The sequence below is a fragment of the Dromiciops gliroides genome, chromosome 1 (genome assembly GCF_019393635.1).
Source record: "Dromiciops gliroides isolate mDroGli1 chromosome 1, mDroGli1.pri, whole genome shotgun sequence".
Lineage (NCBI taxonomy): Eukaryota > Metazoa > Chordata > Mammalia > Microbiotheria > Microbiotheriidae > Dromiciops > Dromiciops gliroides.
This window is the reverse complement of record NC_057861.1, coordinates 583,396,715-583,423,034: the sequence shown is the minus strand read 5'-3', so window position 1 is coordinate 583,423,034 and position 26,320 is coordinate 583,396,715. Positions and strand designations below refer to the sequence as shown.

At 37.7% G+C, this 26,320-nt stretch overlaps 1 protein-coding gene across 1 annotated transcript in view; it reads right to left on the bottom strand.

Annotated features, from left to right (window-relative positions):
* SNX29 (sorting nexin 29) overlaps positions 1 to 26,320 on the bottom strand; it is a 673,154-nt gene that overhangs the window by 507,401 nt on the left and 139,433 nt on the right. Inside the window, exon 13 of the mRNA XM_043964582.1 lies at positions 25,140 to 25,268. Coding sequence (XP_043820517.1) covers positions 25,140 to 25,268 — 129 coding nt within the window. The remainder of the gene's footprint in view (positions 1 to 25,139; positions 25,269 to 26,320) is intronic.

The following is a 26,320-nucleotide window of genomic DNA, read 5'->3' as shown; positions in this document are numbered from 1 at the left end:
ATCCAGTTTTTGATCCCTATGGTCAGCTGGGAACAACCAAATCATAAACAGTCCATATAAAGTCATTTATCACAGTTTTTAACTTGATTTCCTCATCGACTTATGATCACACAGTAATTATCACTAAAAAAAAAAAAAAGAGAAGAAAAACCAGTGAAAGAATGACTTTCTTTTCCCAACAATAAGTCATAGGATGGGGAAGCTAGGTGGCACAGTGGATAAAACAACAGCCCTGGATTCAGAAGGACCTGAGTTCAAATTCGGCCTCAAACACTTGACACTTACTAGCTGTGTGACCCTGGGCAAGTCACTTAACCCACACTGACCCACCAAAAAACAAACAAAACAAAAACAATAAGTCATAGGAGACACTAATCATACCATCACTAATCATCACCATCACTAATCATCACCATTTTCCATCAGCAGTTCCACTTGGCTTCAACTCCACAGAACAACATGTCCCATACAGGGTATCCCTGCTCATTCCACCTCCCCTTTTTCAGCCTCCCTTTCTGTGTTATTTTCTTCCATTAGATTATAAACTCCTTGAAGTGAGGACTATCTCTTTTTCTTAGTTTTCTTATTTCCCCAGCACCTAGCACAATGCCTAGCACAAAGTAGGTATTTAGAAAATGTTTTTAAAAATTGTTTTTTGAATTTAATAATAGTAGAGGTATTCCATCCCACATGTACTGTTTCAGAATTTTTAAAAATATAAAGTACAAATGCATTGTTGGTGGGGATGTGAACTAATCCAACCATTCTGGAGATCAATGTAGCACTATGTCCAAAGGGTGATAAAACTGTGCACATTCTTTGACGTAGCAATACCATTACTAGAACTGTATCACAAAGGGATTTTTAAAAATAAAAAAGGGAAAGGGGTCTATTTGTACAAAAATATTTATAGTAGCTCTTTTTGAGGTAGCAAAGAATTAGAAATTGAAGGGAATCCCATCAACCAGGGAATGGCTGAACAAATTGTGGTATATTACTGTGATGGAATACTACTGTACTATAAGAAACAAAAAGGAAGATAATTTCAGAAAACCTTGGAAAGACTTTAATGAACTGATGAAAACTGAAGTAAACAGAACAAGAACTCTGTACATAGTAACAGCAATGCGATGGTCAACTTGAATGACTTAGCTATTCTTAGCAATTCAATGATTCAAGACAATCCCAAAGGACTCATGATGTAAAATGCTAGTCACCTCCAGAGAAAGAATTGATTGAGTCTGTATAAAGATTAAAGCATACTATTTTTCACTTTATTTTTTTGTGGGGACTTTTCTGTCTGTATTTTCTTTTACAACATGATAAGTATGGAAATGTTTAAACCTTTATGAAATTGCTTACTATCCCTGGGAGGAGGGAGAAAAAGGACGGAGAAAGAAAAAAATATGGAACTTGAAATTTTAAAAAATTAATGTTAAAAAATGTTTTTACATGGAATTGGGAAAAATAAAATATTATTTTTTAAAAATGTATAGTACATGAGCAACTATTATCTTCCAAGGTGGTAAGACTCCTACTGGGTCCTATGCAAATCAGAGATAGGCTAGGTATTTTTTTGGACCTCCTTAAAACAAAAATAGGTCCTAGAGAAATTTTAAGTTATAACTAATTTGGCTGCCATTAGGCACTTTCTAGAATAACCACCACCTTTCATTAGAGGTTCTGAATTGATTTAGTCCATATTTTCCAACTGCCTATTATGTGGGAAATACTTTGCTAAATAATGTGGTGGATATAAGGACAAAGAATATACCTTCAGAGAGCATCTATACATGTACACAAATAAATTATAAGAGGCAAAGAATTTCAGGCCAGAAAACTTAGTTTCAAATCCTAGCCTTGATATTTGCTAGGAACTTATTACTTACTGCTGCTGGCAGCTAGGTGATGTAGTTGGTGGAGTGTGGGATTTAGACTTAAAAAGATCTCAATCAGAATCCTCCCCCAGACATTTACTAGTGATTCTGGTAAAATCACTTAACATCTTTTTCTGGTACTCTGTTTCCTCATCTACAAAATAAGGGGATAAGACCAGATCATAAAATCATCTGTTTAATTTGGCTGCTAATTCTAGAGCTGGAAGCTACCAGAGAGGTTATCTAGTCCAACTCCCTCATTTTACAGATGAGGAAAATGAAGCCCAGCAAGGTTAGTTAATTTCCTCAAGGTCACAAATGTATTAAGCAGGAGAGTCAGGATTTGAATTCAGATCCTAGGTTTGATTTAGAGCTAAAAAGGACATTAGAGATCATTTATTACAACTCTCATATTTTACAGGGAACTAAGGCCCAGAGAGGTTGTCACTTGACAAAAGTCACACAGGTAATAAGTGGAAGAACTGGTTTTAAAACTTAGACCCTATAACTAAAAATCAATCTTCTGCACACTACTACATTGCCGCCTTTCCAGCTCTAAAGCTTTGATCCGAAGAGAGAATATGATAGGTATCAGAAGAGAATCACAAAATGCTTTGGCATTGGGTCTTCCAGGATGGAGCCAAGATGGCAGAGGAAAGGCAATAAGCTCTCAAACTCACAACACGATGACTCCAAAAAACATCCAAATAATGCCATAGGACAATTCCTAGAGCAGCAAAATCCACAGAAGAATCTGCTGAGATCATTTTCCAACCAAGAACAACCAAGAAGGTCAGAAGGAGGGAGCTGCTGTGCTGAGACAGAAGTGGAGTCCAACCCCACAGTCACCCTGACACAGATCCAGCCCCAGGAAGGCCTCCAAGAAAAATATGAATTGGTCTCAGGCCATAGAGGTGCTCAAAAAGGACTTTGAAGATAAAGTTAGAGAGGTATAGGAAAAAATGGAAAGAGAAATGAGGGAGATACAGGAAAGACATGAGGAAAAATGTAAACAGCTTGAAAAGTCAAATTGGCCAAATGGAAAAAGCGGTACAAAAGCTCTCTGATGAAAATAATTGCCTAAGAATTAGGATTGAACAAATGGAAGCCAGTGACTTTATGAGAAACCAAGACACAATAAAGCACATCCAAATGAATAAAAAAAAAAAGAGGAAAAACTGCTGACCTGGAAAATAGGTCCAGGAGAGATAATTTGAAAATTATTGGTCTACCTGACAACCATGATCAAGGAAAGAGCTTAGACACCATCTTCCAATATATTCTCAGGGAAAATTGCCCTGAAATTCTAGAAGAAGAAGCTAAAATAGAAATTGAAAGAATCCACCGAACACCTCCAGAAAGAGATCCCAATAGGAAAACTCCTAGGAATATCATAGCCAAATTCCAGAGCTCTCAGGTCAAGGAGAAAATATTGCAAACTGCCAAAAAGAAAGAATTCAAGTACTGTGGAGCCCCAGTCAGGATAGCATAAGATCTAGCAGCTTCTACATTAAAGGATCTGAGGGTATGGAATAGGATATTCCAAAGTGCAAAGGAAATGGGATTACAACCAAGAATCACCTACCCAACAAAACTCAGCATAATCTTTCAGCGAAAAAAATGGGACTTTAATGAAAAAGAAGACTTTCAGATATTTGTGATGAAAAGACCTGAACTGAATGGCAAATTTGACTTTCAAATACAAGACCCTAGAGAACCATAAAAAATTGGAGCTGGGGGACATGAATGGAGACGTACAGTGGGCGACTGTCTTGTGTCTGAGGCTGGGTTTTGGCTGGGATCCCCCTGGGTCCAGGGGTGATTCTTTGTCCACTGTGTCACCTAGCTAGGTGATGACATCTTTAGGGTTAAATTGAGGGGTGAAGGGAATTCACTGGGGGAGGGGGAAGGGCAGAGGTGAAATCCTACATGAAAGAAACAGGAAAAGGCTTATGGAGTGGGGGAAGAGATGGGAAAGGAACAGGGCAGTAAATGAATTTTACACTCATCATAAAAGGCTCAAAGATCTTAAACTCATCAGAGCTGCCTCAAGGAGGGACTAACACACACCCCCCAATTGGGTGGAGTAATCTATTTAATCTGGGCAGTAAATGAGCCTAATGCTCATTAGAATTGGCTCAAGGAGGGAATAATGTACACACTCAGTTGGGTGGAGTAATCTCTCTAACCCTGCAGGAAAAAAGGAGGGGAAGGGGATAAAGAGAGAGGGGCAAAAGAAGGAAGGGCAGAGTGGGGGAGGGGACAGACAGAAGCAAATCCCTTTTGAAGAGTGATAGGATGAAAGAAGATGGATAATAGAATAAATATCATGGGGAAGGGAATAGGATGGAAGGGAAACAGTTAACCATAATAATCATGAAAAAGAGAAAAGGGGGAAAAATTGTACAAAAAATATTTATAGCAACTCTTGGTGGAGGCTAAGAATTGAGAATCAAGGGAATGTCCATCAGTTGAGGAATGATGGAAAAAGCTGTCTTAAATGATTGTAGTGGAATGGTCTTGTGCTACAGGAAATGACAAACAGGGTGATCCCTGAAAAACCTGGAAAGACTAATGAACATCGATGTATAGTGAAGTGAGCAGAGCTAGGAGGACATTGTGCATAGTGACAGCAGTATTGTTCAATGAGCAATTGTGAATGACTTAACTACTCTCAGCAATGCAATGATCCAAGACAATCCCAAGGAACTAGTGAGGAAGCTTACTATCCACCCCTATAGAAAGAACTGATAAAAAGAACACTTGTGGATTGTACATATATAACCTGGTTGCAATCTTGTGGAGTGAGGAGGAAAGGGAGGGAGAAAAATTTGGAACTCTAAATCTTCTGAAAATGAATGTTGAAAAGTACCCTTACATGTAACTGGAAAATAAAATAAATGTTTGTTGCTGAAAAAAAAAAATTGGAGTTGGGAGGACATACCTGGGGTTGTGCAGGGGGTGACTGTCTTGTGTCTGAGGTCAGGTTTTGGCTGGATCCCCCTGTGTCAGGGTGGATGATCTGTCCACTGTGTCACCAACTGCCCCATGAGTAGGGTAAAATTGAGGGGTGAGAGGATTGTACTGGGAGAGGGAGAAGGGCAGAGGTAGCATGGGGTGAAATCCCACATGAAAGAAACAGAAAAAGGGCTTATGGAGTGGGGGAAAAGATGGAAGGAGCAGGGCAGTAAATGAACTTTACACTCATAAGAATAGGCTCAAAGACCTTAATCTCATCAGAATTGGCTCAAGGAGGGAATAACATACACCCTCAATTGGGTGGAGTAATCTATCTAACCCTGCAGGAAAATAGGAGAAGGGGATAAAGAGAGAGGAGCAAAAGAGGGAGGGCAGATTAGGGGAGGGGAAAGACAGAAGCAAATCCCTTTTGAAGAGGGATAGGGTGAAAGAAGATAGATAATAGAGTAAGCATCATGGAGAAAGGAATAGGATGGAGGGAAACAGTTAACAGTAATCGTGAAAAAGAGGAGAAAATTTTACAAAAAATATTTCTAGTAACTCTTTGTGGTAGCTAAGAATTGGGACTCAAGGGAATGTCCATCAATTGAGGAATGACTATAGAAGCTGTGGTATATGATTGTAGTGGAATGTCATTGTGCTATAGGAAATGACAAACAGGATGATCCCAGAAAAACCTGGAAAGACTCATATGAACTGATATATAGTGAAGTGAACAGAACCGGGAGGACATTGTACATAGTGACAGCAGTATTGTGAATGACTTAATTATTCTCAGCAATAAGATGATCCAAAACAATCCCAAGGGACTAATGATGAAGCATACTATCCACTCCCATAGAAATAACTGATAAAAAGAGCACTTGTGGATTGTACATATATAACCTGTATCAGATTGGTTGCTGTCTTATGGAAGGCAGAGGAAAGGGAGGGAAGGAGAAAAATTTGGAACTCTAAATCTTATAAAAATGAATGTTGAAAACTAGCCTTACATGTAACTGGAAAAAATAAAATAAATGTTGCATTGAAAAAAATTCTTTGGCATTTCAGAGTTGGAAAAGACAGTTTTCAGTCAGGAGAAGTAGGGAAAACTTAATAGAAGTGGTAATTAACCTAGTCTTGAAGGCAAAGATGGTGGGGCAGGAGAGCTGAGCTGTTTCAAGCAAGGGGGAATAGAATGCACAAAAATATGTAAAAAGGAAAACCCTGGGAAGATTTGGATACTAACAAATAGTCCAATTTGGTTTAAAAGGAGAGTGTGTAAAGGGAAATGCTGGGAGAAACGGTTAAAAAAAGTAGACTGGGTCAATATCAAAATACTTAATTTCAATATTGTTATGTGTGGGTTTTTTTAATAGATCACTTTGTTATTGCAAAAGTATAACATCTTACATATTAGTTTTCATTAAGAAGTTGAGTTTTACAGTTGTAATTCAGTTTCATGTACACATATTTCCAAAAGAGCAAAGAGATGAATTACCCTGTTCTTTTCAACTGACACATGAGAAATCTGCATCCTAAATAGGTTATGTAACTCAGAAAGCCAATGTCCTATTATTGGCAATACAGAATCTGGAAACACTCAGGTCTTCCTACTCCCATCCCAATGCCTCTGCTACCAAAGGACACAATCTCTTCAAACTAAGCAAACCCCAGAAGTGATAAAGAAGACATCCAAAACCAATTAACTCCAGCCAGAACAGTGAAAAGAGGTCATTCTCTGGGACCAGTCAGGTCACACAGGGACAAATATCTTGTACTCACGAGCTGCAACTGCAATAATTAAAGAAGAAAAGTTAGGCTCTCAAATATAATCTGGTGATATGTTCAACATATCTTTGTTGTTCAGGAATTAGTTCATTACTAATCAAAAACTGTAGCTTTTTAAAGGTGCGATGTTGACTCACCCTTGAAGCAATCTGTTACTAAAGGTGTTAGGTTAGAACAGGGTGAACACAAGAAATGAAATCAACAACCACAATGAAAAATAAGGATGGAGATGTTAACCTTACAGTAAGAAGGAGAATAAAAGATTAGGGAGAGTTTTATGAGCAATAAAGGAGAGACAGGCATGTAGCAAGATCAAAGAATAACAGATGCCTCAATTCTATGGCCTACTCCAAAAACATCCTCCACTCAGCCACCAAAGTGAATTTCCTAGAGTGTGGGTCAGGCCATTCCACCCCACTACTCACACTTCAGGGGCTCTCTATTTCCTCCAGAATCAAACATAAAATCATCTATTTGGCATTTAAAACAACTGACAATCCTACCTTCCAGTCTTCTTATGTTCACTCCCTTTAACACACTCTGTGATTCAATAGCACTGGCTTACATGCAGTTCCTCACACAGTACTCTCTCTCCATTTCTCAACTCCATTAATTTGCCCTGGCTTCCCACTATGCCCAAAATGTTCTCTCCCTTTACCTCTGACTTCTGGTTTCCTTAAGATCTAATCTCAAATCCCACCTTCTATGAGTCCTTCCTGCTTCCCTTTCTTGCCTCCTTGCTTCCCTCTGAGACTACCTTCCATATACAATACATATAACTTGTACACAGTTTTTTGCATGTTATCTCCCCCACTAAAATACAGGGTTCTTGAGTGCATGCCCATTGCTTAGCACAGTGCCTAACAGTGAGTAAACAACAAATGCTTTATCCATTTACACTTTAATCCTCCAGCGGCCTGTGATCTCATTGTTTTGGGTGGTCTCTACAAAGGTGGAGGATGCCCGCAACAAGTGTGTAAACTACTCTCAGAAAGGTTTTGTAGAGATGAGGAAGTTGCCACTTGAGTTAGTTCTCTATCACTTTCTTCAACCCTAACAAAGTCTATAAGACTTTCCAGGCTTTCAATATCTTTCCCTCTCAGACAACTTGAGAACTGACCTCTCAATGTCCTCAAAACTGTGATGCCTCAAGTACGGACCCTTCCATGCTTCCTTGGTCTTGCCCACATGTTCTTCTCAGCTATCTTTCTTTATTGTGCCAATTCTACTTTAAAATGTGGCATACATCCTGGATTCTAGCAGAACAGATTTCAAAGGGTTCAGTGGAAGGATAAGCAAGATTCATCATATCAGCTAAAATTCTATGGGAAGTATGCCCATGGGGTGGAAAACTTTCAGAGACACAAACAATGCTAATGAGTAAAATTCTGAATTGCCTGGGAACATGGAGAACAAAACAACCTGGATTTTTTTAAAGTGACATACAAAAGATGAAAGGCAAGGGCAGAAAACAGAAGATGATTACAAAAGCAGGACATGGTACTGTATGAATAGTGCCAGTGACAGTAATGCTCGGAAGAGGCTAAAACAAGATAGGACACTTCAGGACAAAAAAAAAATAATAATACTCATATTGGTGAAAAGAGTTGAATCAAAAAAAAAAAAAAAGAAAAAGGACAGGACTACTACAAGGGAAACAAATAAACAACAAAAAGTGCTTTCTTAGTTACATTGGTGAAAAGAATTAAATCAAATAAGGGATAGGGCTATTGTTCAGATGGATGGATGGTGATAACTAACAACAGAGAGAAATCCAGGCAGTTTAATTTTTATCTTGCTTCTGTTTTCTCTATCAAAGCAAATGATGTTTGGAATGGAAACAGAGAAATAGGGAACTGATAACTAATCTGTATATAAGAAAAGAGAGTAAGAGAGAACCTAACTTTCCTTGAAGTCACCTGGTCCTAATGAACTACATCTTTGGGTACTTTGAGGACTGGAGATGTGATACTGAGTTTCTATAAATACATGTGAAAGACTGTAATGGAAGAGAGAACAAATCATTAGAGAAGGGCAAGAGCTATCCCAATCTCCAAAAAAGGGGGTCAGAAAATCATCTGCAAATTGTAGTCAATAAGTTTAAATTCAATTCCTGACAAAATTTCAAAATCTGTTAAAAGAGACAGTGAACATCTAGAAAAGGATCCAGCTCAGTTTCTGAAAGAAGAGATCTTACCAGATAGACTAAACTTATTTCTTTCTTTTTTTTTTTTGATAGAGTAGCTCAGGAGAACACTGCACATAAAGTTTACCTAGATTTTAGTAAAGGATGTGACAAAGTGCTATAGAGAAGTGGTCTAGATTATAGTACAATCAAGTGGTTTCAGAACTGGTGGAAGAGCAGAAAATAGTCAGTAATAGTCATATGTTAAATTGGCAGGAGGTCTCCAGGAACATGCCCTCAGGAAATTATTCTTCTTAGCTTTGTGCTATTTCTGACTTTTACTAAAAACTTGGGAAAAGACATAGATGGATGCTGATCAAATTTGTAGATGATAACAAGGCTGAAAGGGGTAGCTAGCTAACTCAATGGATGACAAAAATAGGATCCAAAAATATCTTGACAGGGAGAATACTGAGCTGAATCTAATAAGAAAAAAATTAAATAGGGATAAATGTAAAGTCACACTTGGCTTAAAAAAAATCAACTTCACAAGTACAAGATGAGGGAGGCATGATAATACCACAGTTTCTGTGAACAACGTGTAAGGTTTTTAGTGGACTGTAATCTCAATTTGAGTTGAGAGTGACATGACAGAAAAAAAAAAAGAAAATTCAGTCTTAGGCTTTAATAAAAGAGGATTATTGTTGAGGATAAGGAAGGTGATATTCCCCTTCCCCTCTGTTCTGGGAAGACAATACATATCTTGAACATATTGTGCTCAGTTTTGTACCACATTTCAGAAAGGATGTTGATAAAATGGAGAACATGCAAAGGGGGACAACCAGAATAGTAAAAGGCCTCCAGACCAACCCATTTGAGGACTATTGAAGGAAACTGAAATTTTTAGCCCAAAGGAAAAAAAAAAACTGGAGTGGGGAACATGATATTGTCTTCTAGTACCTAAAGGGCAGTCAAGTGAAAGAGAGATTAGATTTGTTCTGCTTGGCGCCAAAGTGCAGAAAGAGGAGAAATGTTAAGATTTCAAGGAAGCAAATTTGGACTCGAAATTAGAAAAAGCTTTTTAAAAATGAGAACTATCCCAAAGTGGAATGGATTACCTGGGTCTCCCCAGTGGGGTCAAACTAGAGAGACACATTACATCTTTTTCATCTGTCATTATTACTTGAAAATATTTAACTTTCAACTGTTTGATCAGTTTGAATACTCTGCTCACCACTGGGTTCTGCTGAATGCTTCAAAAGCTTCCCTTTTACAAAATGGTCAGTTATTTTCTGCATGTGACAGTTTTTAGCTTTGCAAAATATGCTATTTTGAGTCACCAACCAAGCTCCTTTGCTCTTTGGAATATCATATTCCAATTTTTCCTCGGATTTCTTGAAACCACAGAGTAATTTTGTGCTTTCCTAATTGGTTCTGCTTGGAAATGGAAAATTTTCTTCCTTCTTGACTGAAACAGCGGTGATTTGAGCATAGTGCTTAATAAATGATTTTTTATTTATTCAACTATCCATTTACTGAGGTCCCTTCCAACTCTGAAATTTTGTGATTTAGTAATAGCTCTTCAAGCAGCACCATCAAATCTATATTAATTGATGCAGAAAACATTTTGTTGTAATAATTTGAACAAATCTTTTCCATTTTTGCCTTATTTGTTGTCTTCCAGATGACTTAATTGGACAACATAAGTTTTGTTTATATTTATTTTTTCTTCCACCACTTCTTGATGTTTTATGAACTGAACTGCTCATAATGTCCTACCATCCTTCCCTATAACATTTTACAAACGAGTTTATAATTTAAATTAGTGTTGCCCTTAGCTGTAATATCTCTCCAAGTGGCAAATGGATCAAGTGTCTCTTAAGTGAAAGCTTTTCAATGTTTGTTAGTCATTCTAGTTGTGGTAATGAATTTTCAACCATTAAACTTCCTTTGAAAATAATGATAGTCTGTGTTGGTATCTAGTCTCTTTTCCATTTAACATTTTTCTATGATGATAATTATTTAAATAGGTCAGGATGTTTTAATTGCATGCTATATCCTCCCCTTTTATTCTACTGATAATGATATTGATTTGAATCTTTGTTTTAATAATCAATGGTCAGACTGAATACAAATAGCTGATTCAGAAATTACTAGCCCAGTTGTTTCCTGACTATTGAGATACAGTTAATATCCCCACTATATCCATAGATAATTCAAAAAGATTTGAAATACTATTTCTACTTTTCAATGAGGAGAAAAAATGAGGCAGACTGCAATTACAAATGATTTTTAAACGAGAAAAAACAAAAATTGAGATCAATTGGTTTCTAGCCTGTGCTCTTTCTGTACTTACTATCCAAAAGCCTGAAAATATTATGGTCAATTTCATTTTAATTTTGGTTCGTTAATCTTAAATTTTCATGGAAAGTTGTTTAAAACTAAACTCAAAAACTTTTGGCAAGGTCCAGTCTGATTAACATAGAACTATAAAATTTTTAAAGCCTCAACTATAAGACCCTATCAGCTAATAGAGGATAACACAGATCTACTACCCCATTGCTTGACACATTTAAGTTAGATATTTAACCAAGGCAATATCAGATATAACTTCAAGAATCAATGGTTTATGGGGGCAGCTAGGTAGCGCAGTGGATAAAGCACCAGCCCTGGATTCAGGAGGTCCTGAATTCAAATTCAGCCTCAGATACTTGACACTTACTAGCTATGTGACTTTGGGCAAGTCACTTAACCCTCATTACCCTGAGCCCCCCCCCCCCAAAAAAAAGAATCAATGGCTTCTATCCCTTAACTATTTGGTATTCTGCCTTTCAAAAGTAGGGACTGACACATTGCATTCTATCTACCCATTAAAAAATATACACTGGGGCAGCTAGGTGGCTCAGTGGATAGAGCACTGGCCCTGGAGTCAGGAGTACCTGAGTTCAAATCTGGCCTCAGACACTTAACACTTACTGGCTGTGTGACCTTGGACAAGTCACTTGACCCCAATTGCCTCACTAAAAAAAGAAAAAAAATATATACACTGGTCCATGTTAATTGAACCCACCAAATCACTAGATTCAATTATACTATTACATTACCCTGTTTAACTTGGGGAAAGAAAGTATCACAGTCAGTATGAAATGAACCTTGATTCCACTAATCCAGAAGAATACTGTGTAAAGATTAAGCATTATAGACCCAAAAAGGCAGCTGCATAATGAGTGCAGTGCATTTGGGGGGGCATCCGAAAAATTATGAAGTCAATCTGAGGTGATATTATACTCAAAAACATAAATTCCAAATGAGTGGCAGCACTTGGGAATAAATTTACAAACTGTAAAATGAAATAAAAGCAATTTAGCCCATCAATAAATCAAATCATCTCTAAAAAGAAGGGCTAGTCACTTAGACATCAGAGAAAGTCATATGACTATGCAAAATGATTTATGCAACAGATATCCTTTTTTCTAGTCTTTTTTTTTTCCTGCCACTCATTTCTGACAGGATTAAACAAGGAGGAATGAACAGAAGGGAAGGGAAACCTAGAAGAAGCATTATTTTTTTTAAAAAAAGACAAATGGCATCATTACCATATATTTTAAAAACTAGATCAAGGCCTCCTCCTACCTACTCCTAAACCTCACCACCTACAACTATTTTCTGCATATATTATCATGGTCCCATTTATGGAATATGATGAATGGAAAGAGAAACTCGGAGTTCTAAGAAGGAAATTATGATAGCTCAAATAAACATACATTTCTTAAGCGCTTACAGGCAAGCCACTGTGCTGGTGCTGAGGACGACCCAAATAAATAAGATAGGGTCCTTGCCCGGAAGAAGCTCTCAATCCAGAAGAAGAGATCATAGAGTCAACTTATTAAGCTCCTACCACGTGTACTACAATAGAATAGGTATTGAGAAAAAGAAAAAAATTACAGTCCCTGCCCTTAAGAAATTTACATTCTAGGTAACTTGGGGAAGAAAAAAAATGCTCACCATACAATACAGTGTAGAGACAGGCAGGAAAAGCAAGTCTTCCTATAGGAAGAGAGGCCCAAGATGAGCTTTCTAGAGATCCAAGAGAAAATCTAAGTAAGATCATTTTGACAGTGTAGAGGGTACACCATGTAATGATTGGAATGACGCCACCTACTGGAGACTTGCTGTGGAGAGCTCCACCATGAGGAAAATGCCTCAGAGGCATTGTGGCTTTTCCTTGGCGTCAAGAAATGACGTTTGCTCATGGGTGCTGTCTATCAAGTCTACCAGCCAATCAACTGGAGGAGCCTCCTATGGTCTGGGAGGAGACAGGAAGGAGGAAAGGGAGCCTGCACAGAGAGCGCGGGCCTTTTTGGCTTCCGGACTTGATGGTGGTGGCGGCAGAGGACTTCACAGGAAATTTGAGGAAAGATAGGAATGCCAGGCTGTTGGAATTCTGTTCCCAATCTTTTTCTTTCTATTTTCCAATAAACCCTTAAAAACCTAAACTCGTTTTATCAGTGATTTTTAGTCAGTTTCCCCCAAACTGGGGGAACACATTAGAATCCACATTTAGAATCTTAAATTACACAACCAGAAATGGGGAGATTGGAAGCAAGGAGGATGTCAGGCAAGAAGTGGCAAAGAAGTGACAAAAGCCAGACCCAAAGTAGTAGCTATGTAAGTGGAGAAAATGGAGAAGGGAGAAAAGAGAAGAGGGAAGGGATGGAAAAGAATCAAGGGATGCTGTGGTAAGAGAAGTTACAAGCCTTTGCAACTGAAGCAGGGGGAGGTGAGAGAGATGAAAAAGTAAAGAATGACTGGTAATAAACCAGAGAAATTGGAAGGATGGTAATATACTCAAAAGAAATAGGAGAGGGGCAGCTAGGTGGCGCAGTGGATAGAGCACTAGATAGTTTCCTCTATATGATGGTCTCTGCCAAGTTCATAGATAGTCTCCATGTCTTCTATTGTGGCCTGGAAGAACCTGTTGCTAAAACACACAGCAGCATCTGTGTATCAGGCAGTCTAGTGTGGGGCTGCCGAGTCAGGAGTCAGGAGTACCTGAATTCAAATCCGGCCTCAGACACTTAACACTTAGCTGTGACCCTGGGCAAGTCACTTAACCCCAACTGCCTCACTAAAAAAAAAAAAAAAGAAATAGGAGAGTTCTGATCAAGAGCAATTTTAGAGAGGAAGATAATAAGATTTGTTTTGGATATGCTGAGTTTGAAATGCCAGTGGAACATCCAAATGAAGAATTCCAACAGCATCACAAGATTTAAAGCTAAGACTTCAGATATCTAACCTACCTTCTTCAATTTAAGGACAAAGAAACTGAGGTACAGAGGTGTGAATGGACTTGACCTAAGTTGTGGCTATATTAAGTACCAGGGCAGGAATTGGAACCTCCATCTCATAACTCTTAATCCAGTGTTATTTCTACACCCTCACCCCACCATACAGAAAGATGTGTTCAGAACAAATATAAAAGAGATACAAAGTACCATGACGATTCAAAGGGAAAAGTTTGTTAATGGTTGGGGGGATACCAAGAAGCCTACATTAAAATGGAATCGGAGCAGGGTCTTGGAGAATTAGCCAGGATTTCAAAAGACAATGACAGGGGCAGCTAGGTGGCACAGTGGATAGAGCACTGGCCCTGGAGTCAGGAGTACCTGAGTTCAAATCTGGCCTCAGACACTTAACACTTACTAGCTGTGTGACCCTGGGCAAGTCACTTAACCCCAATTGCCTCACCAAAAAAAAAAAAAAAAAAAGGACAATGACAGATAAGAGAAAGAATTCCAAATGTTAGGAATGGTACAAATAAAGTCATGAAAATGAAGAAGTAGTTGGGGATGGGTGAATATTACAGTTTGACAAAGTGTCTGACACAAATAACAGACATTTATCCCACAAAGTGCTTTAGGTACATATTCCATTTGAGTCTCACAAAACTGAATCCTATGAGACAGGTACTGCTGGTACTAGTGTTCCCCTATTACAGATGATTAAACTAAATTTCAGAGAGAATGAATGAATGATCCATGGTAAAACAGGTAAGGCGGAGAGGCAGAATTTGAGCCTATCAAATAGTGACTTCCTCGTTTTCCTATCCACTATACCACTCTGCTTTCACTTAACAGAGTGGTATATCTGGCTGTAAAGTTTGAGCCAAAAAGAGAAGGAGCCTTGAATGCCAAGGGTTTGTTTTTGTTTTTGTTTTTTTAACAGTGGTCTTTATTAGCGATGAGAAATCTGTGAGCTTTATGTATTAAATAGAGAGATGGAGAGGGTTGGGGGGAACTGAAAGTAGTCCAGATATACAACTCAGGCTTCATGGTCTTTTTCCTGTTTCATAGAAGTGCTCCATTAGGAGGTAATCATCATAACTTCAACAGTATGGTGAACAGCTTAGTACACTGTAGAAATGCAATTGTTTCCCAACTCCTGAGCAGCCTGTGAAAACAAAATTCTCACTCTTTTGGCAAGGGTGACTCTGCTCACTTCGGCAGCCCCACACTAGACTGCCTGATACACAGATGCTGCTGTGTGTTTTAGCAACAGGTTCTTCCAGGCCACAATAGAAGACATGGAGACTATCTATGAACTTGGCAGAGACCATCATATAGAGGAAACTATCTAGAAGAAGTTATTTTTTAAAAAGAGGAAGGAAGGAAGGATGGATGGAAGGAAAGAAGAAAGGGAGGGAGGGAGGGAGGAAGGAAGGAAAGAAGGAAGGAAGGAAGGGAGGGAGGGAGGGAGGGAGGGAGGAAGGAAGAGAAAGAGAGAGAGAGAGAGAGAGAGAGAGAGAGAGAGAGAGAGAGAGAGAGAGAGAAGAAACAACAGCCTTCCTCTACCACAAAGTAAAGCATAGAATTTGCAAAACTTTAGAACTCTGGTCTAATGAGAAAACAAATCTTTAATGCCCTTTCCATCACTCAGAGGCTGATTATCCAGTTTGTGGATCATCCAGGTCCCTCACTTCTCTTTCTGGCCCTTGACTTTTGGGTGGCACAGTACACTTTCATCAGGAATGTGATGAGGGAACAATGAAAGAAGATGAAATTAGTCTCAGACAGTTTTTCTCCTTGTTAGCAGCCAGCAGAAAGGCCTTGTGGGGGGAATAGTGGAAATGATTGCATTAAATGAAAATGAGGTTTTTAGATTATCAGTGGATTTCAATTACCCATTCTACCCCCTTTGTTTCCCATTACCACAATCAAGATATGACTGGACCCCTAGAGCAATCATTTCCCTAACTTTCAAAAGCCATGTGGACTTGGCAGTTGTCTTTCTTTGTACTGAATTGTTGATGTTGCCAAGAATATCTCCTCTGCTCAGCTTCCTGCTGCTTCCCTCACCAGCATTCAAATAACAAGAACTTGCTTGGCAATGATGTCATCAGAACTGTTACCGCCTGCAGGGCACTCACATGTTGGCTATATTTAAGATCCAGTCTTCATATTCAGTGACATGGAAATTGCCACCTTGTGAGCTTCCAGAAAGGAAGATTCGAAAAATTATCTTCTACGAATAACCAGGTTGAATTCCTGCCTACACCAAAGTGGAGGGGAGAAGCAAAGAGTTTAAACTGATCAATGTGGTCTCAAACTACAGAGATCAGCAAAGGGCAGATACAATAATTTCAATAATTTCTTTCAATGAATGCAAAAAGTATCATTCACCTGGCCTCATTTACCTATCTCCTGTGTTCTGCAGTTATTGCTCACAATTGCTTTGAGCTTTGTGTGTCTTCAAAAAGATCTTTTGGCCACTTCTAATTACACAAGACAGCAAATATAACACTAATGAATGTAAATGCAGTTCTCTCCCCAGTGGATAATTACACTAACCTGTTAATGAGAACTGTATCATATTTATTGCTTTCTGTAAATTTTTATCTCTTCTTACTTGTTCCTTTAGATGAGAAGAGAGAAAGCCTTGAAAATAATGGGATAAAACAATGACTCAGACTCGGGCTTCTTTCTTCCTTCTTAACAGCTGCACATTTTCAGCATTCTGATGAAACACCCAAGTCCACATTTGATGCAGGCTTTGTGGTGAACATCTGTTGTGGGTGCTGATGGTTCTAACACTTTGCTAATTCTATATGGATGCATGCTTCAAATACAGCTGTTCCTTCAAATACCTTTCTGTTTACCCCCTAAAATTTTAACTCATCAACTAAATAAACTGAACCTGTACTCTTGATTGGAATCCAGAATTAGAAGAGAAGATAAATATGTTCATTTCTTTTTATCTGGTACATCAGAGAATGATGCTCAGTTCTGGATCCTCTCTTCCACAACTTTCACATGGATAATTATTGAGAAAACTGACTGCTATCTAGCCATGCCTCTCCCACCTTGTACTTCTCAAACCTTTTATTTTTTTTTATTTTGTGTGTGTGTGTGTGGGGAACAATGAGGGTTAAGTGACTTGCCCAGGGTCACAGAGCTAGTAAGTGTCAAGTGTCTGAGGCTGGATTTGAACCCAGGTTCTCCTGAATCCAAGGCCAGTGCTTTATCCACTGCACCACCTAGTTGCCCCCCACCTTGTACTTCTAAAACTGATAAAGGCAATGGGATTCCATGGTGGAGTCAGAAAAACCTGAGTTCATATCCCACATCTGATGCTTATTTTTGTGTGACCTTGGACAAGTCACTAATTTCCCTGTTGGTCCTCAGTTTACTCATTTGTAAAATGAAGGGGTTAGAGGAGACATTCTATGAAGCCCCCTTTTAGCTTTAGAACTGTGATCCTATAGGGGGGAAAAATTCTTAAAACATGAGTTCTTAGACTAGAGGTCCATGAATAGATTCCAAGGCGTCTGAGAATATGGATGGACAAAAAGTTACATCTTTATTTTGACTAACCTCTATATGAAATTTATTATTTCCTTGGATCACAATTTATTTTTAAAAACAATATTCTGAGAAGAAATCTACAAGCTTCAACAGACTGCCCAAGCTGTCCATGGCATAAAAGAGTTTAAGAACCCCTGCCTCAAAAATCTATCATATGGCTGAATGAATGGATAGTTCTATACTCTTAACACTGAGAAGATGATTTCGTAATCTCAAACACAGGCACAAATAAACCTAGATTTTACTTATTTCTCTAAGAGAAACATTAGCCATACACCTCCTGCCAAAGAGGGCACCTTCACTTTCCATGACTGGTGGAAGTTAAAGTGATCAGTAGCAGATGGTTGGCTCCAAATAGTGGAATTTTCCAGCCTCATAGTAGAAGCTGGAGTCCTCTCCAGAGATCCCAAACAAATCCAGGACCAATATGTAATCCTCAAGGGAGGACCTATCCTAGAATACAAAATGCATGGTTTCTAATTGAAGAGTTCTCACTTCTTAACATCATCCTAACATTCCTAACTCCTACCTTTCTCAGAGCCCAATGTAGAAAGGTTAAATTGCTTAAATGGCCCTGACAAATTCATTATTAGACTCCTTTAAACAAACTATTTGGTGTTAGAAACAAGAAGATTTATTTTAGGAATTCTTCTTTGAAGGTTAGCAAGCCAGGTTACGTCTGGAAATCATCAACTGCATATTTGAAATAGCTGAATTATTTACCTAAACTATGATGAAAAATCCTAACCAAATGAAGAGACTTTAGAACAGCTTAGTGTATATCAAGTGGACAATTAGTCCTTTTAGTCCATAGCAGGAGACAATCCAAGCCCTTCAGATTTGTTTCCTCAAACAAAATTTAATAAATATTGGGGGCAGCTAGGTGGCGCAATGGATAAAGCACTGGCCCTGGATTCAGGAGTACTTGAGTTCAAATCCAGCCTCAGACACTTAACACTTACCAGCTGTGTGACCCTGGGCAAGTCACTTAACCCCAATTGCCTCAATTAAAAAAAAAAATTTAATAAATATTAATTAGCAGACGGTCTCTTACCTCCAACCTTTTAGTGATGACAAGTATTGGTGATTTCAGGATTAAATTTTGGAAGACTCTAAGGAAAACAACTGTTCTTAAATATCTCAGGTTTTATCCAAATATCCATGTCTTATATTAATATCTCAGAAAATACCTTCATTTCCTAATCCTACACATTTCCTTTGCCTGATGTGCTATGATTCGTTATAGACTTATCAGTTATTGATAATATTATTCTATAGGAGGAGGAAGAAATAGCACCTACCAAATGAAACTAGCTAACTACTCTATTTGTCATCTAAGAAAAAAAATGATGAAAGAATGACAAAATTAGGTTATAACTACAAACTAATAGAAGGTATAGAGTATATCTCAGGAATACATGCGATTGAAAAATCTGAAAACTGGAGTATATATAGGATTAGGCCTAGACACCTAAATCTAAGTTCAGTTTTGAGGCGATGATGAAGATGATCAATAGGGTAGGAATGAAGATCATTTCTGATCTTTGTTCACTTCTAAGATAACTTTAAAGAGGAAAACAACCCCCAATTTACATACACAGTGGATTCAAGAGAGTACTCAACAAACAAATATTAGTTAATTAATTAATTAAATGTATTAGTCACTGAATAGGATAAGACAAACAGCCTTCACACTCCCTCTTGAAAAAATAAGTCTGCCCTTTACATCACACTACCAACTGTGCTTCACAATTCAAATTCCATCTAACATTGCTCTCCTGTTACTCTAGGCTATTATCTCAAGCTATTTTCATGATACCTTTGGCAGAATAATACTTATAAATACATAAAACAAAATAAAATACATAGGAAACCAATGACATTGACATGGTTATCATAATATTAGAAACAACAAGTTCATGGGCCCCAAGTTAAGAACCTTGTTCTAAGGGAACATGGTACCATTATACAGCAGAAAGAGCACTTGATTTAGAGTCTGAGGACCCAGAATCAAATCCTGACTCTCCTACCTTTGAGAGTGAAGGAAAGTCATTTAATCTCTCAAAACCTTTTTTAAGATAAGGGGTTGGGGGCTAGCTGTACCACATCTGAAGATTTATTATAAAGTGGCAGTCATCAAAACTATTTGGTACTGGCTAAGAAATAGAGTAGAAGAGGATCACTAGAATAGGTTAGGCACAGGAGACACAGCAGTAAATGACTTAAGTAATCTACTGTTTGATAAACCCAAGGACTCCAGCTTCTGGGATAGGAATTCAGTACTTGACAAAAACTGCTGGGAAAACTGGAAGATAGTATGGCAGAAACTAGGCATAGACCAACATCTTACACCTTATACTAAAATAAGGTCAAAATGGGTACATGATTTAGACATAAAAGGTGATACCACAGATAAATTAGGAAAGGAAGGAATAGTTTACCTCTCAGATCTATGGAGAGGAAAACAATTAATGTCCAAACAAGAGATAGAGGATATTATGAAATCCAAGATGGAAGACTTTGATTATATTAAATTTAAAAGTTTCTATACAAACAGAAGCAATGCATCCAAAATTAGAAAGGAAGCAGAAAGCTGGAAAACAATTTTTACAGCCAGCATTTCTGATAAAGGCCTCATTTCTAAAATATGGGAACTAAATCAAATTTATAAGAATCCAAGTCATTCCCCAATTGAGAAATGGTCAAAGGATATGAACAGGCAGTTTTCTGATGAAGAAATGAAGGCTATCTACTGCCATATGAAAAAATTCTCTAAATCACTATTGATTAGAGAAATGCCCATTAAAACAACTCTGAGGTACCACCTGACACCTATCAGATTGGCTAATATGACAAAAAAGGAAAATAATAAATGTTGGAGAACCTGTGGAAAAATTGGAACACTAATGCAGTGTTGGTGGAGTTGTGGACTGATTCAACCATTCTGGAGAGCAATTTGGAACTATGCCCAAAGGGCTATAAAGCTGTGCATACCCTTTGACCCAGCAATACCACTATTAGGTCTTTTCCCCAAAGAGATCATAAAAAAAGGGAAAAGGATCCACATGTACAAAAATATTTATAGCTGCTCTTTTGTGGTGGCAAGGAATTGGAAATTGAGGGGATGCCCATCAATTGGGGAATGGCTGAACAAGTTGTGGTATACGAATGTAATGGAATATTATTGTGCTATAAGAATGATGAGCAGGCAGATTTCAGAGAAACCTAGAAGGACTTACATGAACTGATGCTGAGTGAGATGAGCAGAACCAGGAGAACATTGAACACAGTATCAACAACTTTGTGTGTTGATCAACTGTGATAGACTTGACTCTTCTCAGCAATACAATGGTCCAAGATAGTTACAAAGGACTCATGATGGAAAATGCTCTCCAAATACAGAAAAAAAAGAACTATGGAATCTAGATGAAGATTGGACCACACTATTTCTATGTTTTTTGTTTTTCTTTTTTGAGGTTTTTTCCTTTTTGCTATGATTCTTCTTTCACAGCATGACTAATGCAGAAATAAGTTTGATGTGACTATACATATATAACCTATATCAGATTGCTTGCTGTCTTGGGGAGGGGAAGAGGGATGGAAGGGAGGGAGAAAAATTTGAAACTAGAAATCTTATAAAAACAAATGTTGAAAACTATCTCCACATGTAACTGGAAAATAATAAAACACTTTAATGAAAAAAAAAGATAATGGGGTTGGATTAAATGATTTGCAAGGTCCCTTCCAACTCTGAACTTCTAATCCTCTGATTTTATGATCCTATGAACAACTGTCACTTGGGACCATAAGGAATTGGCACTACAAGGTCACAGGCTCTTCTGAGGAGGTGGTTCCTAAGCCAATTCTACCAGTCACCTGAGAGCTTTGGTTCTTACCTTCTACATCTTTAGAAAAGAATTCCATCAATCCCTTTGGATACATACAGGAAATTGACTCTCAGTCATTGAATGACTTTTCTCTTTAAAATTTGAGAGAAAGAGCCTGAGAGCAGAGGCAGAGATTTATTAGAGTTTTCATAGAAGGCCAATATTATGATATCTGACTAGCCATAATCCAGCAGAGAATAACTCATTCTACCTGCCTCTTTCAGATACGAGTGCAACTCACTGTAGAATAAATAGTAAGCTTCATCAGTTAGCTATTCATAGAGGATAGATACACAGAGAAGAAAGCTTACAAAGCAGTCAAGGCCTGAAAAACAATAGAAATAGGAGTACTGTGTCAAATGAAGAGTAATGGCCCTGAGCATAAAATAAATTCTGTGGCTCACTGGAAGGTGCATACAAGGAAAAGATGCTTTTTGGCCTGGCCAAATGACTGTGGCATAGAGACCAACTGAGGACTAAACTGCAGCCCACTTTTAGGGAGAATGGCCTCAAGAAAACAGCAAGGTATGTTTGGCCATGACATCTTACCATGCCTTGAATGCTGGGTCCATTAAAAAAAAATGATGAAGATAATGATGATATTAATAACTGACCTTCCCATGTTATTGCAAAGTTTATAAAACTCTTTACATATTATCTCATCATTTATACTAGTTCTGTTCCAACAATAATTACTCCAAAATCGTACCTGGCCTTGACACATAGCAAATAATTGGCTGATCAAGATGATCTCCAAGGTCTCACCCACCTTACAGGCCTCTGTGTTTGAATTCACCTGGGCTGGTTACCACCTCAACTCTAAGTCTTTCTATGATCAAGGCTGATCCACTAGATATGCAAAATCTATAGCCATGGAGGGGCATGCAAACAACCAAGCTAAGCCAAATATCCTGGTATCTAAGGCTTCTTGGTAGAGGAACATCATCTGCTTGATTGATGATACAGTGTTCATATTGATCAAATGAGGAAAAAGGCAAGGGAACTTTGTCAGAGGATTTAGCTACAGATAGAAACGAACCCAGTTGGAAACATACAAATATCGTATTGCATAATATATACCACAACCACATAATTATTCCATTTCAGCTCTTCCTGTCTCTTCATCCCAAGTGACTGTCTGTTTTACAGACAACCTGAGTGTTAGAAATTTTCAAGTACAATAAACTCTGGGGTTTTGCACTGGTTTGGCAAAACTGGAAGGAAATAATGGTTAATCAAATTATCTGCTTAAGAGATAGTTACATTATATTCTATACAAAACTCGATGATTTTCAAATAGCAAGAATAACAGAATCAGATTTTCAGAAAAGGAAAGGGCAAAAGCAATCATCTAAAACAACCTCCTCATTTTTGAGATGAGGAAACTGAGGCGCAAAGAGATGAAATGTCTTGCCCCAAGTCACAGAATTAATTTACTCTTTCTCTGATAAGTCAGAAGGTACTTCAAAAACTTGCAGTGCCTCAAGGCTATCATTATGAATATCTGATTCCTCCACACTATAAATTTGGAAAGTTATCAGCTGAAATGAAGAAAACTGCTAAATTATAGATTCTAATAGTTGTAAGGGAACTTTATTCATTTATTCAAATTCATTTAGTCATTTATTCAAAATCATCTCCTAATGCCCTTTATTACATCCCAACACAGTCAATCAATATCTTCTTAAACACTTCCAGTAACAGGGAACTCACTGTCTAAATTTGTAGTACATTCCATTATTGGAGAACTCTAATTAATTTTTTTTAAGTTCCTCCTTATGCTGAGATAAAAATCTGCTTCTGTTAACTTCAAACCCTGATCCTAGTTCTGAGGCATGGAACCGTATGTAATAAGTTTAATTCATCTTCTAGATGGGAACTCTTTAATCATATGTACCTTGGGTTTTCTCTCTTCACTAAGTTATATATACCCATTTCATGTCCTCCTTTTATAACATGGCTTTGAGTCCCCTAAAGTAACCTAGGTCCTCTCCTTTATATGCTTCAAGTTGACAATGTCTTGTTATAAGTGTAGTGCTCATAACTGAATGCAATGAAGCATATGGATCCCGACCAGTAGGGAGGGAAAAGGAATAATCAACTTCTCCTTCATAGACACTTATTTCCATACTTCTAAAAACGTGAGACCTCATCACCATGGAGCCACCCCTACCAATACATAATGCAACCTTTCTATACCTTTAACAAATAGTTTTCATAAACTACTAAAACTTTTTAAAATGTCCAGTCAACCTTCTGGTGATAAAACTCTTCAAACCAGCTAGACTCAGTCTTTGGATAAAAGACATGTGATCCACTCAAAGGCGGGACCCAAGAGAGCACCCAGAACACATGAAGAGCCAACTGGTGAATACAAATGAAAATCTGAGCAGAAGCTGAGAGGTCTTGTGTTGAATGTCTAGAAAACTAGCAACCAATAAACCTGCTTTCCATGACTTTCTTTCTAGAGCAGGCCATCTTGGGAGGCCCAGTCTATTACAAGTCCTTTAAAAAATAATGAAAATCCCTGCCCCTCTTTACCCTCCTTGTGAATCTCTAAATCAAAGAGCTAAAGGACCAACTTTACTGCTATGGGCTAGCAGTTTAAGTATTCAGACTGTCTATACATGAAAGAAGGCAGACAATGATTGGAAATGTGAAGTAACAGTAACAAGGCTGGGGTGCTATACCAAACTAACAAATGCTGTGTTTTAGTTCTTTAAATGTGTAGAGTATTCTTATACATTAAATCACAATGAACTAAATAAAACCAAATACAGAATACAAAAAAAAAAATCACAGAGTTTGAAGCTGGACAGGACCTTTGAAATTACCTTGTTCAACCACTTTACTTTTTTCCAATGAAGAAACAGAGACCCAAACCAGTTAAATGATTTGCCCAAAATAAAAAAGACAGGAAGAGAACTAGGATTCAAAGCCAGATCTTCTAATTATATATCTAGTACTTATTATACTAAACCACCTTCATAAATTAGTAGAAACTGCTAGAGCTTATGCTTCATTGGCATAACCCTTAGGACACCAGTATCACCTCCACACCACAATAAGGGAATCAAGTAGAATTTTGGTGGGAGTTTTGGTACCACAACATCTATGAATAAATCATTTGTAATTTGTGGTATTATTGCACAACTGTCTTTTTCCCCTCAGATTTCATTTTAAAACCCTAAAGTGATAAGGACATGTTGCAGGGGATGGGAAGGAAAACAAGGAGAGAAATGGGCAAGAGAGAGAAAAATGGGGAAGGGGGACAGAGCAAGGATTTCCCTGTACCTGAAGTAAAACTAAAGAATTGGCTTTATCAAAACTATTTCAACAAACACCTGCTCAACACAAATACAGGATTTCATCACAGTGAAAATTGTAGATATAGAAATATATTATAGTCTATTAAATATGCATATTTTGATACTTCATATGTATCCAACCTCCTAAAGACTCATGTTGAAAGTTACTCAATTTTCATGTTTCTCTTTGCTGCTCTCCATGAAAGAGTTTGATACCCTATACTTTAGAAATACATTTATTTGGTCAATGTTTTTATAGTCTTTAAAACAAAACTACCCATCACATGATTCCATGCACAACCATTCCTTGCTCTCAACTTCATTTTACCTACCTTGCCAATGCCTGGATCTTGGCTACGTGTCGTTCCTCCTGTTCTGACACTTTTCGTTTCAAGTTGTCAATCTCTTGCCTGAGCACTGCAGAATGTTCCATCTCTCCATCAAGCAGGTTCCTCAATGATCTGGAGGAAAAGATGGCATAATACATTTAGACATCAAAAGCAAAATGCCCATCAAGCCCAGAAAATTACCATTAAAATCCGGTTGATTTTTTCCCTCTGCTCTAAAATAAAATTGTATTTGCACTCCTTCAGGTAAAGTTATTTAAAGAGTGTTCCAAAGTATGTTTTGGAGTCTCAGGACAATAAGAACATTGGATGGTAGGGGTAATGAATGAGAATCAATAAGAACAAAGAAATATGTACCTAAGAGTCAGTTATCAAGTCACCAATTTGAGAGTTTCTGTGAAAGCAAAACAATGTTAGCCTGATCCTAATTATACGAAAATGTCAAACAGGCCATATTTATTTTTTTATAATTTTTTTCTATTTTAATAAACATTTTTATTTAAAGTTTTAAGTTCCAAATTCTATCCCTCCCTCACTCCCCTCCCCACTCTCTGAGGTGGTAAGCAATCAGATAAACATTATTTTATGTGTGCAATTATGTAAAACATTACCATGTTAGCCATTTTGTGTAAGAAGACTCAAATAAAAGAAAAAAAACGAAAGAAAGTGAAAAATAGCATGCTTCAGTCTGTGTTCATTCAATATCAGTTCTTTCTTTGGAGGTGGATAGTATGCTTCATCATTTAAGATTGTCTTGGATCACTGTATTGCTGAGAATAGTTGTCATTCACTGTTCTTCACCAAACAATATTGCTGTCTCTGTGCATAACATTCTCTTGGTTCTGCTAACTTAACTATACATCAGTTCATACAAGTCTTTCCAGGCCTTTCTGAAATCATCCTGCTTGTCATTTCTTATAGCACAATAATATTCCATCACAATCATATACCACAGTTTGTGTAGGCATTCCACAATTAATAGGCATTTCTTTGATTTCCAATTCTTAGCCACTGCAAAAGGAGCTGCTATAAATATTTTTGTAGAAATAGGTCTTTTTCTCTTTTGGGGGACATCTTTGGAACATAAACCTAGTAATGGTATTATTGCTGAATCAAAGGGTATGCAGAGTTTTATAACCCTTTGGGCGTAGTTCCAAATTGCTCTC